Here is a 17,349-nt window from a genome sequence, read left to right as displayed (position 1 = left end):
ACGGGCATGAGATCTTTCGCTGATTTCATCGCAATCAACGAGCTCGCAGATTTACCTTTGGGTGGCTCCTCTTTCACCTGGGCCAGAGGTTCGAACCGGAGTCGGCTTGACCGATTTCTTCTCTCGGGTGACTGGTTGGCAATTCTTTCTGAAGTCTATCAGCAGGCTTTACCCCATTCAGTTTCCGACCATTGCCCTCTCCTTTTGTCTCCTAAAATGGAGTTCTGGGGCCCGCCCCCCTTCAGATTTGAATTAGCTTGGCTGGAAAATCCCCAAATGGAGGCTCTCTTAGTCCGATGGTGGTCTGAAAGCGTCTTTGAAGGTCCAGGAGACGTAGTTATAGGCAAAAAATTACGCTTCATTAAGGGGAAATTAAAAGAGTGGGATAAGGAGCAGAAAGAAGTGGACCAAGGCAGGAAGAGGATTCTTGAGGACAGATTGATGGAGATAAATACATTGGCAGAGAGTGGTTTGGCCTCGGCGGAGGATTATGAGCAACAAGGAAGATTAATTCAAGAGCATAAAGAGTTGTTGATGCTTAAAGAAATCTCTTGGCGCCAAAGATCTCGAGTCAAGTGGTTGTTGGAGGGAGATAAAAACACAGCCTTCTTCCATGCCATGGCTAGTGCTCGCAGAAGAAGGAACAGAATTGAATCCTTAGAAGTGGAGGGGGAGATTGTATCTGACAAGGAGCGAATTATTGAAGAAATTATTGAATTCTACAGATCTTTATACTCAGCTGATGGGATGTTACGCCCAATTCCTCAAGACATTTGTTTTGCTAGCTTAAGCCTGGAAGCCTCAGCCGGATTGGAAATCCCTTTCTCTGAGGTGGAAATCCGATCAGCACTATTTTCTCTGGCAAAAGATAAAGCCCCTGGACCCGATGGTTTTTGTTTGGCTTTCTTTCAAACTTGCTGGGAAACAGTAAAATCGGACATTCTTCGATTCTTCATAGAATTTTTTGAGGGAGCCATCCTTGACAAAGGGACAGGTGCAACTTTTCTCGTCCTCATTCCAAAAATTGAAGGAGCAACAAAAAGCTCGGATTTTCGCCCGATTAGCTTGGTGGGCAGCCTTTACAAAGTCCTCGCAAAGGTTCTGGCGGATCGTGTCAAAGTGGTTCTTCCTTCAATTATATCGGTCTGTCAAAGTGCCTTTATAAGCAACCGGCAAATTCTTGATTGTTCTTTAACAGCCAATGAAGCCATTGACTATTATCGGAGGAAGGGGGAAGGTGGCATTCTATGCAAGCTTGACATGGAGAAGGCATATGACCGAGTGGATTGGGCAGCATTAGATTTTCTCATGGGTCGTATGGGCTTTGGGGGTAGGTGGAGAGGGTGGATCCGGAACTGCTTATCGTCCGCCTGGTTTTCTGTCCTCATCAACGGATCAGCAAAAGGATTCTTCAAATCTTCTAGAGGATTGCGGCAGGGCGATCCTCTCTCTCCTTTTCTTTTCCTGATTGTGGCCGAATCACTGTGCAGACTGCTGAAAAAAGGAAGTGAGTTGGGGCTATATCAAGGGTTCCTTATTGGCGAGAGTAAGGTGGAAGTATCGCTTCTTCAGTTTGCGGATGACACTCTTCTGTTCTGTTCTCCGGTCATATCCCAGATTCTTAACCTTAAAGCTATGCTTCGTTGTTATGAGATGGTTTCGGGTCAAAGATCTAATTTCGCAAAATCTCGGTTGTTCGCGATCAACGTTTCTGAGAGCGATGCATCCTTTTTCGCCGGAATTATGGGGTGTGGTTTAGATGTCTTTCCAGCAACCTATCTGGGTCTTCCTCTTGGTGTGGGTCGACCGAAACACAACCTATGGGCTCCTATTATTCAAAGGATTGAGCGACGTTTGGCCACCTGGAAGCGCCGGTTGGTTTCCAAAGGAGGTAGATTGGTGCTTATAAAGGCCGTTCTATCCAATATGCCGATATATTTTCTATCTCTTTTTCAATGTCCCGCCTCGGTTGCTAAACGCATCGAACAAATTCAGAGACGCTTCCTGTGGGGCGGATCAGGGTCTTCCAAGGGGGTCTCCCTGATTAAATGGAGTATGGTCTGCTTGCCTACTAAAAATGGAGGTTTGGGTATCAGGAGGGTTCAGAGTTTTAACCAGGCTCTTATGGGCAAGTGGCTGTGGAGATTTGGCGAAGAACAATCCTCTTTGTGGGTCCGGGTCATTGGAAGTAAGTATGGTTCAGATCATGGGCATTGGGACTCTGTTGATAATTTTAAACTCAAAGGTCTCACGGCTTGGAGGGACATCTTGAAGTTGAAGTCGTTATTTGCTCCTGGCGTCCGATTCAGAGTATATAGGGGGGATCGGATTCGGTTCTGGCAGGATCCTTGGTGTTCGGACGATCCTCTTCAAGTGATGTTTCCTGACTTATTCATCGTTTCATCTCAGAAAGAGGCCTGGGTATCGGAATGTTTTGTAAGGGAACATGGGAAGGTGGCTTGGTCTCCTAAGTTTCGCAGAGACTTCTTTGTTAGGGAGTTAAACTCTTACAGCGCCCTCCTCACCTTATTGGATTCTTGCTTCATCAAGTCTTCGGGCGTAGATCGTCGGATTTGGATTTGGAATCCTTCGGGGATATTTTCAGTCAAATCTTTTTATAACCATCTGATCCCTTCTTCAGTGGAGCATGTGTCCTCCTCGGTTTGGAGACAATCTTGCCCTCCGAGAGTTGCTTTCTTTGGGTGGTCGGTTAGCTGGGGCTGCATTCAAACTATAGATTTTTTGAGGAAACGAGGAATGTGGTTGGTAGATCACTGTCCTCTATGTTTATCCGCTGGGGAATCCATTGACCACCTTTTCATACACTGTAAGGTTGCTCGCCATATTTGGGGTCTTATTTTTTCTCGTTTTGGAATCAGTTGGGTCCCCTCCAACTCTATGGCTGAATTCATTCAGAGTTGGGCCTGGACTCCTTGGAAAAGGAAAGGCAGAACGCTGTGGAAGATGTGTCTCCTGGCCTCATGGTGGTTCTTGTGGAAAGAGAGGAATGCTCGTATCTTTGAAGGGAAGGCGAGATCTCCCTATTGGATTTATATTTAGTTGATAGCTGCGGTCATATCCTGGGCTCGAAGCCTTCCTCTGTTTCGTTTTGTTTCAGCTTTCGACCTCTGGGAAGGATGGTCAATCATATGCTTGGAATCGGCTACCAAGTGAAAATCCTCCCCTCCTGGATTCCTCCTCCTCCGGGGTCCCTGAAACTTAACTTTGACGGATCGTCTATCGGCAATCCAGGAATGGCAGGAGTAGGGGGGTTATGTAGAAACCACAAAGGGAAAGTCCTCTGGGCCTACTCGGGGCCTATCGGAGTGGCAGACTCAAACGAGGCAGAGGTCTGAGCCGTTCATAGCGGGCTTCTCTCGATGCCTCGTCTAGAGTGCGACAAAATTATCGTCGAAGGGGATTCCTTAAATGTTATTCGCTGGCTTTCGGGTAACGCTTCTCCCCCTTGGCGATTTTTGCCTCTCTTAGAGGAAATAGAGGACAGAGCTAAGGGCTCCTCAATAGTTTTTCGCCATGTCAGGAGATCAGCCAATGCAGAAGCAGACACCCTTGCCAAGAAAGGAGTCTTTCGGGCCGCGTTTGAGTGCTTTGACTATCTACCTCCTTGAATTATTGTACTGCTATCTTTGTATTATCTTTGTTCCTTCAGGACCACCTCGGTTCTGTTTTTACATATATATATATATATATATATATATATATTCTGTTGCCCTTTTCAAAAAAAATAATAATATAAGTTATAATATAATTAAAGTTATAATATAAGTTACTTTCTTATTATAAGAATAGTATTAACTATTACTTATTAATATTATAAGTAATTTATATTATTAAGTATATATATAATAGAAATATAAAAATATTATATATATATATATATATATTCAAAGTTCGGTTCTTCGGTTCCGGAACCGAACCGAGAACATTAGACCCGGAACCGAACCGAATAAGTTCGGTTTTTCATCGGTGGAACCGAACCGGACCGAAAATATTTTTAAACAGTTCGGTTCCGGTTCGGTTCTTCGGTTCCGGTTCGGTTCTTCGGTTCTGGCCACCCCTATAAATCGACCCCCTATGTGTCTTTCTCTCTCCTCTGGGTTAGAGAGAGAAAGACACATAGGGGTCGAATTAAGATATATGGGGGCGGATTTGTCACTCCCATTCCTTCTATTATTTAATGGATATAAACATGCGCTCCACTTGTTTGTCGTGTAGTATTTAAAGGGATGTTAGATGATATTACGGTTCTCAAAAAGCTCTTAAAACCCGTTAAATACTACACGACAAACAAGTGGAGCGCATGTTTATCAAAACACTTGAGCGTTAAAATCATTTCCCTTTCGGGAATTCTATTAAGCTTTAATGGGCTGGTGTAAAAACATGTAAACAATGTAAGTTCGTTCCCATTATAAAAAATATGGTCGTGCAAATATAAGAAGTTATTTATTTTCTAGCTTTCTAGCCAACTTTATTAATAAAAAAATAAAGTTATCAAGCTTTTTACTATTTTTAAAAGATCATTGATTTTGGCACTACGCAACAAGTAGGATCTGGAAAGCACTCGAAAATGATCTAACCAATCTAACCAATAGATCCATTTACACCCGTGGTATTGCATGTGGTTGTCCGGGAGTGTTTGGTTGCACAATACCACAAAAGCCATGGTAGTTTTGGAGTTTTGCTTTGCATTTGGGTGCCACTCCAGCAAAATCTCTTATTTGGTTTCCATTGTAGCATTGAAATATCTGGAGGCTACGGGACAATTTTCGTAGGTAATTATTGCTTGTTTGGTGACATGGCATCCATGTCCTTTTCTTATACCTTTTCAGACAAATTTCTCAAAAAGGTGGAATTTGACTTGAAGAATGATGATTTTTCTCTCTCCCTTTCTCTCTCTTCCCCTCTCTCTATTCTCTTTCTACATTGAAAATGACACTCAAACACTACTCTTCTCTCCTTGCCACTACTCTACGAGGTTGGCAACCAAACACTAATCACTATTCTACAAGGTAAATTCTGTTAGTGATTTTGCATTTTCAAAATATTGTATATTACATGTTTTAGTGTTTTGGAAAATGTTTTATCAAAAGCGTTTGGGAAAAAGAAAATGTTTTCTTGGAAATATTTGCTTTTACAACAGGATGTAGAAGTGTAGTTGAAAAGATAGTCCCGTACCGGATGAGAGAAAAGAAAGAGAAGGGCTTATAAAGCACTACCTTTTCTAACTCTTGTTGATTGCACATTGGGTTGAACTCATGGTTGGACCCGCGGGACGGTGCAACGCACCGTTCGCACACGCGCGCGCGGCGTGGGCAATGGGCTATAGGGCGCATAGTGGCGCTTTATTGGCGCTTTTTTAGGCGCACTTTGCACTTCTTTTTCCAGATTTGATCTGCACCGTTGGATCAAGATGAAGGTGGACCGGTCGGATGGGTGGGTCAAATGGTTCGCAGGCCCATCAAGCCGAATGGTTCAGTTGGGTTGGGCTTCGGTTCGGGCCTAACGGTGGGCCCGTTTCGGTTCGGGCCTAACGGTCGGCCCAACGGGCCCATGACTCCAACGGTCAAAGGGTGTGATCAAATGGGTTGTGTCCCTTCCCCCAACGATCATGTGCCAAGGGGGTGCGATCCACACCATAGATGGTTGATCTAACGATGACTGGGTTGGAGAGAGGTTTTACTCAAACCAACAGTCACCTCTAGAATCGATCAGGACCATTCAATATCAATGGGTGCGATCTAACAGTCAGATTTCAAACATTCTGGAAAGGTGCCCTGTAGAGGTGTTTTTCACACTAAAAAGACACCATATGGTCTATCAAACTTCAGTCATTTCAAATAGAAATCGAATTGGCAATTCTGACAGACTTTACACTCTCTTCTACACTCCTACAAAAATCCCCAAGTATTTCTACATACTGTTTTTCTTTTGTTTACTGTTCTAGATACTGTTTTTCTGCAGAAACAGAATATAGAGATTTCTCTAAGGCTTGAAATTTCGGAAGGGCATTTCGGGTTTGATTCCGCTAGTGCTACGCGTCATCAAACATTAGTAGGGCTTCCCTACTAGGCTTCATTGTATCTTGGAGGCAATTCGCTGATCCCCTTTGCACACTACTAGTGGGGGCGAATCTTGTCTTTAAGGAAAGTGATATCACGCCTTGAAGCAACAAGTTTCTGTTTTCTATCATCAACAGTACCCTCAACAAATTTTCCAACAATCTTAAGACAAGATTTTCTACTGTTGTTTCAATGGCACTTTATTCAGTTCGTCAAATGACCCAAGACTTTGTCAAACTCGAACGTTTCGACAAAGGAAATTTCAAGCGCTGGCAGAAGAAGTTGCACTTCATTTTGACATCACTCAAAGTGGTCCATGTTCTCACTACTCTAAAGCCGTCAGCAAATAAAAATGAAACTTTGGCAGAGGCTCGTGCAAGGATGAAGTGGGAACATGATGACTACATTTGCAAAGGGCACATCCTAAATGCTATGTCAGATACACTATTTGACATATATCAAGGCATGGGATCAGCAAGTGAAATCTGGAATGCACTTGAAGCCAAATACTTGGCGGAAGATGCCAGTAGCAAGAAATTCAATGTGAGTCAATTTTTAAATTTTTAAATGGTAGATGATAAGTCTGTTATTGATCAATTACATGAAATACAACATGTAATTAATCAAATTCATTTGCAAGGCATCCTTCTTGATGATTCCTTCATTGTCCCGTCAATTATTGACAAACTTCCACCAAATTGGAAAGACTTTAGAAAAAGTCTAAAACACAAGAAAGAGGAAATGTCTATTGAAGACTTGGCTCAATGCCCCAGGATTGAGGAAGAGTCAAGAATCAGAGACAAGAAAGAAAATGAAATTGTATCCTCTAAGATCCATTTGGTGGAAAATGTTAAGAATTCGAACTAACAAGGAAAAGGCAATTGGAAGAGAAACAAACACCCTGAAAAGAAGACTAATAAGAATAAGAAAAGAAAGGGTGCTTGTTTCAACTGTGGCAAACCAGGCCATTACAAGAGTGAGTGCCGACTTCTTAAGGATAAGAAGTCGGGTGCACCAACAGACAAAGAAAAGTTTGTCGCCATGATTTCAGAGGCAAATATGCTTGAAGATGGCAATGATTGGTGGATTGACTCTGGTGCGACGATGCATGTCTGTAAAGACAGGAACCTGTTTTCAACTTATGAAACAGTTGAAGATGGAAGCGTGTTATACATGGGAAATTCGTCGACAGCAGAAGTCAAAGGGAAGGGCAAGGTGGAACTTGAGTTCACATCCGGCAAGCGACTCACTCTAACCGGTGTCTACCATGTACCAGAAGTTAGAAAGAACTTAGTGTCTGGAAGCATTCTCAACAAGAATGGTTTCAAACTTGTATTTGAATCTGACAAGTTCATTCTTTCTAAGGGAGGTACTTTTGTTGGGAAGGGATATATGTATGAAGGGATGTTCAAACTTAATATCAATAAAGTGAATGTCTTTGCTTATGTTTTGGATTCTTCTTTATCTTTATGGCATAATCGTTTAGGACATGTAAATACTAGGAAAATGATTGATATGGTTAAGTTAACCTTAATTCCTAAATATGAAAATGACTTAGTAGATAGATGTAAAACATGCATGCAAACCAAGATAATCACTAAGTCATTTCCTAAAGTAGATAGAACTTCTAACTTGTTAGATTTAATTCATAGTGATGTATGTGACATACATAGTGTTCCCACAAAGGGAGGTAAAAAGTACTTTGTTACATTTATTGATGATTATTCTAAGTACTGTTATGTTTATCTTCTTAGTCATAAAGATGAGGTTTTAGAAAAATTTAAGATTTATAAAACTGAAGTAGAAAACCAATGTATAACAAGCATTAAATGTCTCAGATCAGATAGAGGTGGTGAATATCACTTTCCTCATTTCTGTGAATCAGTAGGCATAGTCCATGAAACTTCTGCCCCTTATACACCACAACAAAATGGTGTAGCAGAAAGGAAGAATAGGACACTTACTGAAATGATTAATACTATACTTGTTAATTCTGGTTTAAATAAAAGTTTTTGGGGTGAAGCCTTACTTACAGCTTGTCACATTTTGAATAGGGTACCAAGTAAGAAATCTAATATAACCCCTTATGAATTGTGGAAGAAAAGGAAACCAAACTTAAGTTACCTTAAAGTTTGGGGTTGTAGATCTATAGTTAAAGTCCCTAAACCTAAGTTAAGAAAATTAGGTGAAAAGGGTATTGAGTGTATCTTTTTGGGATATGCTAGTCACAGTAAGGCCTATAGGTTCTTAGTTATAGAACCTAATGATTTCATAGATGTCAATACCATAATTGAATCTAGAGATGCCTTTTTCTATGAAAATAGGTTCACTTCAATTCCTAAAGAAATTGAACCTACAACTTCTGTAGATCATCCTTTAGAATCACAAACAGAAGTTGGTGAACCTAGTGTACAACCTAGTAAAATAAGAAGAAGTTCAAGAGATAGAAGGGATAGGAGTTTTGGCCCTGACTTTGTAACCTACCTGGTAGAAGGGACAAGGGAAAAACTCCAAAGTTCTGTCTTGTTAAACTTAAGCATAGAAAGTGACCCTCAAACCTATGGAGAAGCCATAAAGTCACAAGATGCTGCTTTTTGGAAAGAAGCAATTAATGACGAAATGGATTCTATCATGGGTAATAAAACTTGGATTTTGGTTGATCTACCACCTGGGTCTAAACCTATAGGATGTAAATGGATCTTCAAGAAGAAGATCAAAGTAGATGGGACCATAGAAAAGTTTAAGGCAAGGTTAGTAGCCAAAGGGTTTACTCAAAAACCCGGTATTGATTACTTTGACACATATGCACCTGTTGCTAGGATTTCTACCATTAGAGTGTTGATTGCCCTTGCTTCCATATACAAACTTCGCATTCACCAGATGGATGTTAAAACCGCATTCTTAAATGGTGAACTTGATGAAGAAGTGTATATGGAACAACCTGAGGGATTTATTCTGCCAGGCCAAGAGCATAAAGTATGTAAGCTTATCAAATCTTTGTATGGGCTTAAGCAAGCCCCTAAACAATGGCATGAAAGATTTGATAAAGTCTTAGTGTCAAATGGTTATAAGATACATGAGTCAGATAAATGTATATACAGTAAATTTAAGGGTGGCAAAGGTGTTGTTATTTGTTTATATGTTGATGACATGTTAATTTTTAGTACCGATATTGAAAGCATTCAAAGTACTAAATCATATCTTTCTCAAAACTTTGATATGAAAGATATGGGTGAAGCTGATGTGATTTTGGGTATTAGAATCATAAGACAGGATAATTGTCTTATTCTAACACAATCACATTATATTGAGAAAGTTCTCAAAAAGTTTAACCATTTTGAATGTTCACCCATTTCAACACCTTTTGACCCAAATATAAAGTTGTATCTTAATACTGGCAGGACTATCTCTCAACTAGGGTATGCTAGTGTAATTGGTAGTCTTATGTATGCTATGACTTGTACTAGGCCAGACATAGCATATGCTGTAGGTAAACTTAGTAGGTTTACCGGTAATCCTAGTTTTTCTCATTAGAATGCAGTCTATAGAGTTTTAAAATATTTAAAGAAAACTATAGACTACGGTTTATGTTATAGTGGGTATCCAACTGTAATAGAAGGATACTCTGATGCTAGTTGGATAACTGAGCGTATAGACCATTTATCAACCAGTGGGTGGATTTTCACCCTTGGTGGGGGAGCAATCTCCTGGGCCTCTAAGAAACAGACATGCATAACAACTTCAACTATGGAAGCAGAGTTTATAGCTCTGGCAGCATGCTGTAAAGAGGCGGAATGGCTTCAGAATTTGTTATTGGAAATTCCGTTATGGTCTAAACCAATGCCATCGATTTATGTCCATTGTGATAGTCAGGCCACACTATCAAGGGCATATAATCATGTTTATAATGGTAAGTCCAGACATATAGGACTTAGATATAGTGCTATAAGAGAGTTACTTACTAATGGAGTAGTAACTATTGATTTTGTGAGATCGAGCCAAAACTTGGCCGATCCATTCACTAAAGCTCTTGCAAGAGATCTGGTGTGTAAAACATCATTAGGGATGGGGTTAAAGCCATTAACCAATAGTCACCAACGATGGAACATCAACTCAACACTTGAATAAACATCAAGTCTTGAGTTCAATGAGTCCAAGTACATCATATGGAGTGATTGCAAGCACTATAATCTGTATTATTTGCCATCCCAAGGTAAAGTGCTTGGTACCTGTAATGTTTAAAAGGAGAAGGCTGAGTATTTAAACTCTTAATAGGCTTATAACATAGTGTTGGAGTGTTTTAGTTACAGGGGCACTCTTGATAAGCCTACCTATGTGAGTGTGGAAGTGGTGCCGCTTCCTATGAGACCTGGCTAGTCTCTAGAGCGCTCATGAAACCAAGATATAGACACAAGGCCAGTACATGTGTCGGTTTTAGAAATTGCCCAAAGAGGTGAAATCTTGTGTGTGAGACGTATCCGGTTAACCAAATAGAATAGTTAGTTCAAAGATACGTCTACTATGCAATTCTGGTTAACTTTGATATGTCCTCACTAAGTGAAGGTTCAAATCGAGAGATACCTTCATCTATGCATAAGATTTCCAAGCCTGATGAGAAAATTTTCTTTGATTTTGAAAATGGTGGGGGATTGTTAGTGATTTTGCATTTTCAAAATATTGTATATTACATGTTTTAGTGTTTTGGAAAATGTTTTATCAAAAGCGTTTGGGAAAAAGAAAATGTTTTCTTGGAAATATTTGCTTTTACAAAAGGATGTAGAAGTGTAGTTGAAAAGATAGTCCCGTACCGGATGAGAGAAAAGAAAGAGAAGGGCTTATAAAGCACTACCTTTTCTAACTCTCGTTGATTGCACATTGGGTTGAACCCATGGTTGGAGCCGTGGGACGGTGCAACGCACCGTTCGCACATGCGCACGCGCGCGCGCGGCGTGGGCAATGGGCTATAGGGCGCATAGTGGCGCTTTTTTAGGCGCACTTTGCACTTTTTTTTCCAGATTTGATCTGCACCGTTGGATCAAGATGAAGGTGGACCGGTCGGATGGGTGGGTCAAACGGTTCGCAGGCCCATCAAGCCGAATGGTTCAGTTGGGTTGGGCTTCGGTTCGGGCCTAACGGTCGGCCCAACGGGCCCATGACTCCAACGGTCAAAGGGTGTGATCAAATGGGTTGTGTCCCTTCCCCCAACGGTCATGTGCCAAGGGGGTGCTATCCACACCATAGATGGTTGATCTAACGATGACTGGGTTGGAGAGAGGTTTTACTCAAACCAACAGTCACCTCTAGAATCGATCAGGACCATTCAATATCAATGGGTGCGATCTAACAGTCAGATTTCAAACATTATGGAAAGGTGCCCTGTAGAGGTGTTTTTCACACTGAAAAGACACCATATGGTCTATAAAAATGTGCAAACTTCAGTCATTTCAAATAGAAATCGAATTGGCAATTCTGACAGACTTTACACTCTCTTCTACACACCTACAAAAATCCCCAAGTATTTCTACATACTGTTTTTCTTTTGTTTACTGTTCTAGATACTGTTTTTCTGCAGAAACAGAATCTAGAGATTTCTCTAAGGCTTGAAATTTCGGAAGGGCATTTCGGGTTTGATTCCGCTAGTGCTACGCGTCATCAAACATTAGTAGGGCTTCCCTACTAGGCTTCATTGTATCTTGGAGGCAATTTGCGGATCCCCTTTGCACACTACTAGTGGGGGCGAATCTTGTCTTAAGGAAAATGATATCACGCCTTGAAGCAACAATTTCTGTTTTCTATCATCAACAGTACCCTCAACAAATTTTCCAACAAATTCTAGGTAAATCAAATGGAACGAAACTTGGCTCCATACAGTGTTGGGAGAACTTCCTACATAACGGCGATGTGGCCGAGTAAAACTCCTCCTCTCCCCCCACCCCTCTTCATACCACCAAGCGCTGAACGTCACTCACACTCTCTCTTATACCCTTGGTGGGGCCGAACAACACACACTCTCTCTCTCTGCACACTGTGGGGCCGAACAATTGAATTGTGGGAATCCTTGTGTAAAGATCCAAACCATTCATTTGTTGGCCTCAACATAATAGGCTTGCCCATGAAATCATCTCCATAGGGTTTGTAGAGAGAAAGAAAGAGTGCTGTTCGGCCCCAACAAGGGTGAGAGAATCCCCGTGTCCCGGTCTTTTACTCGGCTCCACCAATGGTGCGGAGAGAGAGAGTGCATGTGCTGTTCGGCCCCACCAAGGAAATGAGAGAGAGTGTGCTGTTAGGCCCCACCAAGGGTATGAGAGAGAGAGAGATCAATGGCGATGAGATGTAGGATCCACTCACTTATCTTTGATCGGACAGTTGTAAGGAAATCGAAAAAAAAATAAAAATGGCTGCAAATACAAACGGATATTTCCTTTTGAACTGCATTTTGAAAGATAAACATCGAAGCAAGAGAGCGGGATAGAGAGAAATGGCTTCTACACTGAGTCCCTTCCCCCCACTCTCCACTTCTAAACTACCCCCTTCTCTTCCCTCTCATAACCTTCACCCTTCATCTGCAAAATCTCTTCCTCTTCCCCCACAAAACCTCCGTTTTTCCCCTCAAATTTTCACCCACCCTGCATCTCTCTTACTTGAAATGTGCTCAGACATGAAAGAGCTCAACCAAATCCTCCCTCTCATAATAAAAAACGGTCTCTCAAACCAACATGTAATCCAAACAAAACTTGTCAGCCTCTTCTCCAAATATGGAAACTTACAAAATGCTGCCCTTGTTTTCGACCGCGTAGAAGACAAAATCGATGAGTTATATCACACAATGCTGAAGGGTTATGTGAAGAATTACCCTTTAGAAGATGGGTTGTCGTTCTTTTGTAAACTGAGATGTAAAAACGTACGTCCCGTTGTGTATAATTTTACTTATTTGTTGAAAACTTGTGGCGATAATTCGGACCTCAAGATAGGGAAAGAGCTTCATTCTCAGTTGATCTCACATGGGTTCGGATCGAATGTGTTTGCGATGACGGCTGTTGTTAATATGTATGCGAAATGTAGGCAGGTTGAGGATGCACGGAAGATGTTTGATAGAATGCCTGTGAGAGATTTGATCTCTTGGAATGCGATTATTGCTGGGTATGCTCAAAATGGGGTTGCGTCGAAATCTTTGGAGATGGTTTTATTGATGCACAAAGAAGGACAAAGACCTGATTCGATCACACTCGTTAGCATTCTACCTGCTTGTGCAGATTTGGGGTCCTTGAGGATTGGTAGGTCTATCCATGGTTATGCTCTTAGAGCTAGGTTTGAGGGTCTAGTCAACATTTTGACTGCTCTCGTTGACATGTATTCCAAATGTGGGTTGATTGGGACAGCTAGATTAGTGTTTGATAGGATGCGTATTAGGAATGTGGTTTCATGGAACACGATGATTGATGGTTATGCGCAGAGTGGAGATTCTAAGGAAGCTATGAAAATCTTCCGTAATATGATTGATGAAGGGGTTAAACCAACGGATGTTAGTATTATGGGTGCTCTACACGCGTGTGCTGATTTGTGTGATCTCAAACAAGGGAGGTCTATCCGTGAACTATTGATGCAAATTGGACTTGGGTCTGATGTTTCCGTTATGAATTCTTTGATTGCCATGTATTCAAAATGTAAGAGAGTAGATATTGCTGCCGAAATATTCAATAATTTGCGGGGAAAAACTCGTGTTTCCTGGAATGCTATGATTTCGGGTTATGCACAAAATGGGCATGCAAACGAGGCTCTTGATCACTTTTGCAAGATGCAGCGAGAGAATGTGAAGCCAGATTCTTTTACTTTGGTGAGTGTTATACCTGCACTTGCAGATATATCAGTTCTACGCCAAGGGAAATGGATCCATGGATATGTTATTAGATCATGTCTAGAAAAGAATGTCTTTGTGATGACTGCTCTTGTGGACATGTATGCGAAGTGTGGGGGTGTTCATATCGCACGGAAACTATTCGACATGATGGATGACCATCATGTGACAACATGGAATGCAATGACAGATGGATATGGAACTCATGGGTTTGGGGAAGCCGCTGTGAATCTCTTTGAGGAGATGCAGGGGAGCCTTATCAAGCCAAATGATGTAACCTTCCTATGTGTTCTTTTGGCTTGCAGTCATTCTGGTTTAGTCAATGAGGGACGCCGATACTTCATTAGCATGAAACAAGATTTTGGAATAGAGCCCGGGATGGATCACTATGGGACCATGGTGGACCTTCTTGGACGTGCCGGTAGGCTTGACGAAGCTTGGGACTTTATTCAGAAAATGCCCATTGAACCCGGCATTAGTGTATTTGGTGCTATGTTGGGAGCATGTAAGATTCACAAAAATGTTGAGTTGGGGGAAAAGGCTGCGTGGAGACTGTTTGAACTAGAGCCACAAGATGGTGGATATCATGTGTTATTGGCTAACATATACGCGACAGCGTCCATGTGGGAGGATGTAGCTAAGGTGAGAATAATGATGGAGAAAAAAGGATTGAAAAAGAACCCTGGTTGTAGTTTTATCGAGTTGAAAAATGAGGTTCACACATTCTACTCTGGTTGTACGAATCATCCACAAGCCGAGATAATTTACGCAACATTGGAGGTGTTGGGGAGTGAGATAAAAAAAGCTGGCTATGTGCCTGACACTAATTCAATACATGATGTTGAAGATGGTGTAAAGGAACAGCTGCTTAATAGCCATAGTGAGAAGCTTGCAATTGCATTTGGACTTATAAATACTAGCGCTGGGACTACTATCCAGATACGAAAGAACCTTCGTGTCTGTGGTGATTGTCACAATGCAACAAAGTTCATCTCACTGGTTACTCAGCGAGAAATCATAGTGAGGGATATGCACCGGTTCCACCATTTTAAGGATGGTCGCTGCTCTTGCAGAGATTATTGGTAATCCATCTTGCATTTATCTCATGAAAGGCATTATGTTATCACAATTCACAAGGTCCACCATGATGCATTAGATTGGAATGTGCAGGGAATTTTGGTTAGAGTAAACCGGATGGAATAGTCTAATGGCAGTATATATTTCAGTGAAGGGTTATACAACCTGAGTACTTGTTTTTCTTTCTTTGAATGATAGATAATTTTATTAAGGAGAGGGGAAACCCCTTGGCCGATATGATTAGAACAAAAAGCTAAAAAGCAAAGAGACATGAAAGGGAGCTTACAAGACCCCTCAAGGGGGGAAAATCGAAAATAGCCGAGTTTTCTCTTCCAACTACCGCCCAGGCTAATCTATCTGCATCGCTATTAACCGATCTCCTAATGTGCTGAAATGTAATTGAGAATCCCTCCATCCGGTTCTGAATCTCATCTGACATTTTCACAAATAACCAAGGATTGAGTGGCAAAAAAGGCAAAAAAGGCTTGATTGCCCAAAAAGATATACAAGCAGCTTGTAAGACTATCTCAGATGATCATGCTACCTTTGCAACATGATTGAGGTATGCTTTCTCTCCATATACCTAACACTAAAACCAGCCAGGTCCCTACAAGTGTTGTTATTTCACATGTCATATAAATTCCATTCAGTTGTCGAATAGATCATGTTGTATTCGTGTATTTATATCCACCATTATAATTGTTGTTTTCAATGGATTTTATTATGTGACTATCTTACACTTAGCTTCTATAGTAAACATTTATGGGTAGGCATTGATATCCAACACTCCCTTTTCTAAATAATGGTGCTATTCCCTTTTCTTTATGCTTACAATTCGTTGATAAAGGTTGTTATAGTTCCCCAAATGCTATCAACAACCAATAATCAAAGTCTTTAATAAACTGAGGATTGCAATTATCAAAACAAGGGAGAACAAATATCATTTCCCTTATTTTCGTGTTTAATTTATAAAGTTATCTTGATAATACAATGAGACTGTTTGATTGCAGGATAGGTTGTACTGGATAAGATCTATTTCAAGATAAGAGTTATCCATTATTTATCATGCAACTATTCAGGATAAAACCTACACCAGAATAACATGTTATCCCTAAAAAAGATGTTTTATTCCGAGATAGAGATCATATGTGTTGAGTTGGGTGTCTTCAATTCACCTAGTTGGGCCCGAAATATTTTGTGCGACCTCGAAGCAGCCCGTTTATTCCGGGGGTGAAGCCACCTGCCCATTATTTAAGTGAGTTCATCCCGGTTCGGGTAAGCTTGTTTTGACCCGCTTTGTATAAGGGGCTTTAAGGCTTATTTCGTATTCTTGTCTTACAAGAGGGTTGAGAGCTCGAAGGGGGGCAAAGGGTGTACAAGAGTTTCTTGGTGAGTTTGGTAAGAGATAACGATTTTTCTCTTGTAATCTCTAGTTCTTATAGTATATTTTCTCGTTGCCCCTGCCGTTTTTGTAAGCTTTACGCCGGACCATGTAAATCTTTGTGTCTTCGTGTGTTTGCTCTTTCGTTTTGCTTTGCTATTGAAGTTGCAGGTTGCTATTGAGGGGGGTTTTCACAACAATATGGGATAGATGTCTTCTAGGATAAACTATCCTAAAATGCAAGGCATTCCAAGATAAGATCTTATCTAGGGCAACCTGTTTTTCAATCAAATAGTCAAAATGAGTTCTAGTTTTTCATTTTTTTTTTCAAATAATCGCAGAAGGCACTTCTCGGACAGGCTGTTGCATGAGAAAGCAGCCACATAGGCTCAGATTTTGTCTCATTCATTTAGTTCATCTGAGGTGGCTGCTCTCTCATGCAACAGCCTGTTTGTGAAATGCCTTTTGCGATGGTCCCTAGCAAATCCTTTTCAAATGTACAGCAGTAATAGGTGTATGTGTTAAGAAAATTTAAGGCAATTACAGGAGCAGGGATGAGATGTGGTTCGATCACACCAGCATAAATGTACACCTTTTCGAGGTTGAAGCTGTAGCCCAATTGTTCAAAGATTTGTACCTCAAATTTGATAAAGTTAAGCCTACAGAGTCTACTGCCACACCACAGGAGCCAAAACAATAGGAAAAAAAGAATAGCAGTAGAAATAGTTGCAGAAACAACCCCACTCTGTGAACCAGTATCAAAACAGAAAATGATTGTGTGCCAGAAAAGAATGCCAACCCAAGCTCACTGGGAGAGGATCCCAACAGCTAAAAGGGCAACAAATCTTCATTCCTCAGTGGAACAAGCTCAACTCCTTCCTATCTTCAAGGTTGTTAGAAGATCTATGAACATTGCAAAAATGTTAGTGAAATGGATCTGCAAATTCCATATAGAT

At 41.0% G+C, this 17,349-nt stretch overlaps 2 protein-coding genes across 3 annotated transcripts; both read left to right on the top strand.

Annotated features, from left to right (window-relative positions):
• Window positions 1-6: 6 nt before the first annotated feature.
• Window positions 7-4,793, top strand: LOC143891890 (uncharacterized). The gene is made up of 2 exons (XM_077396392.1): window positions 7-889; window positions 4,756-4,793. Exons 1-2 carry the CDS (start codon window positions 7-9, stop codon window positions 4,791-4,793), a joined length of 921 nt encoding a protein of 306 aa, XP_077252507.1.
• Window positions 4,794-12,232: 7,439 nt separating this feature from the next.
• CRR22 (Pentatricopeptide repeat (PPR) superfamily protein) lies at window positions 12,233-16,493 on the top strand. 2 transcript variants are annotated; one of them, XR_013253134.1, is made up of 2 exons: window positions 12,233-15,574; window positions 16,023-16,493. XR_013253134.1 is itself a non-coding variant. In XM_077389029.1 (1 exon), exon 1 carries the CDS (start codon window positions 12,559-12,561, stop codon window positions 15,019-15,021), a length of 2,463 nt encoding a protein of 820 aa, XP_077245144.1. In that variant the 5' UTR covers window positions 12,233-12,558; the 3' UTR covers window positions 15,022-15,736. The 2 variants fall into 2 exon arrangements, 1 of the variants encoding a protein (XP_077245144.1); XM_077389029.1 differs by lacking the exon at window positions 16,023-16,493 and having other exon boundaries at window positions 12,233-15,736.
• The last annotated feature ends 856 nt before the right edge of the window (window positions 16,494-17,349 follow it).

This window comes from Tasmannia lanceolata, unplaced genomic scaffold (genome assembly GCF_043159265.1).
Source record: "Tasmannia lanceolata isolate RefF3 unplaced genomic scaffold, GAP_Taslan_0.1 ptg000002l, whole genome shotgun sequence".
In the NCBI taxonomy this organism is placed as follows: Eukaryota; Viridiplantae; Streptophyta; class Magnoliopsida; order Canellales; family Winteraceae; genus Tasmannia; species Tasmannia lanceolata.
This window is presented reverse-complemented; position numbering and strand designations above follow the sequence as displayed.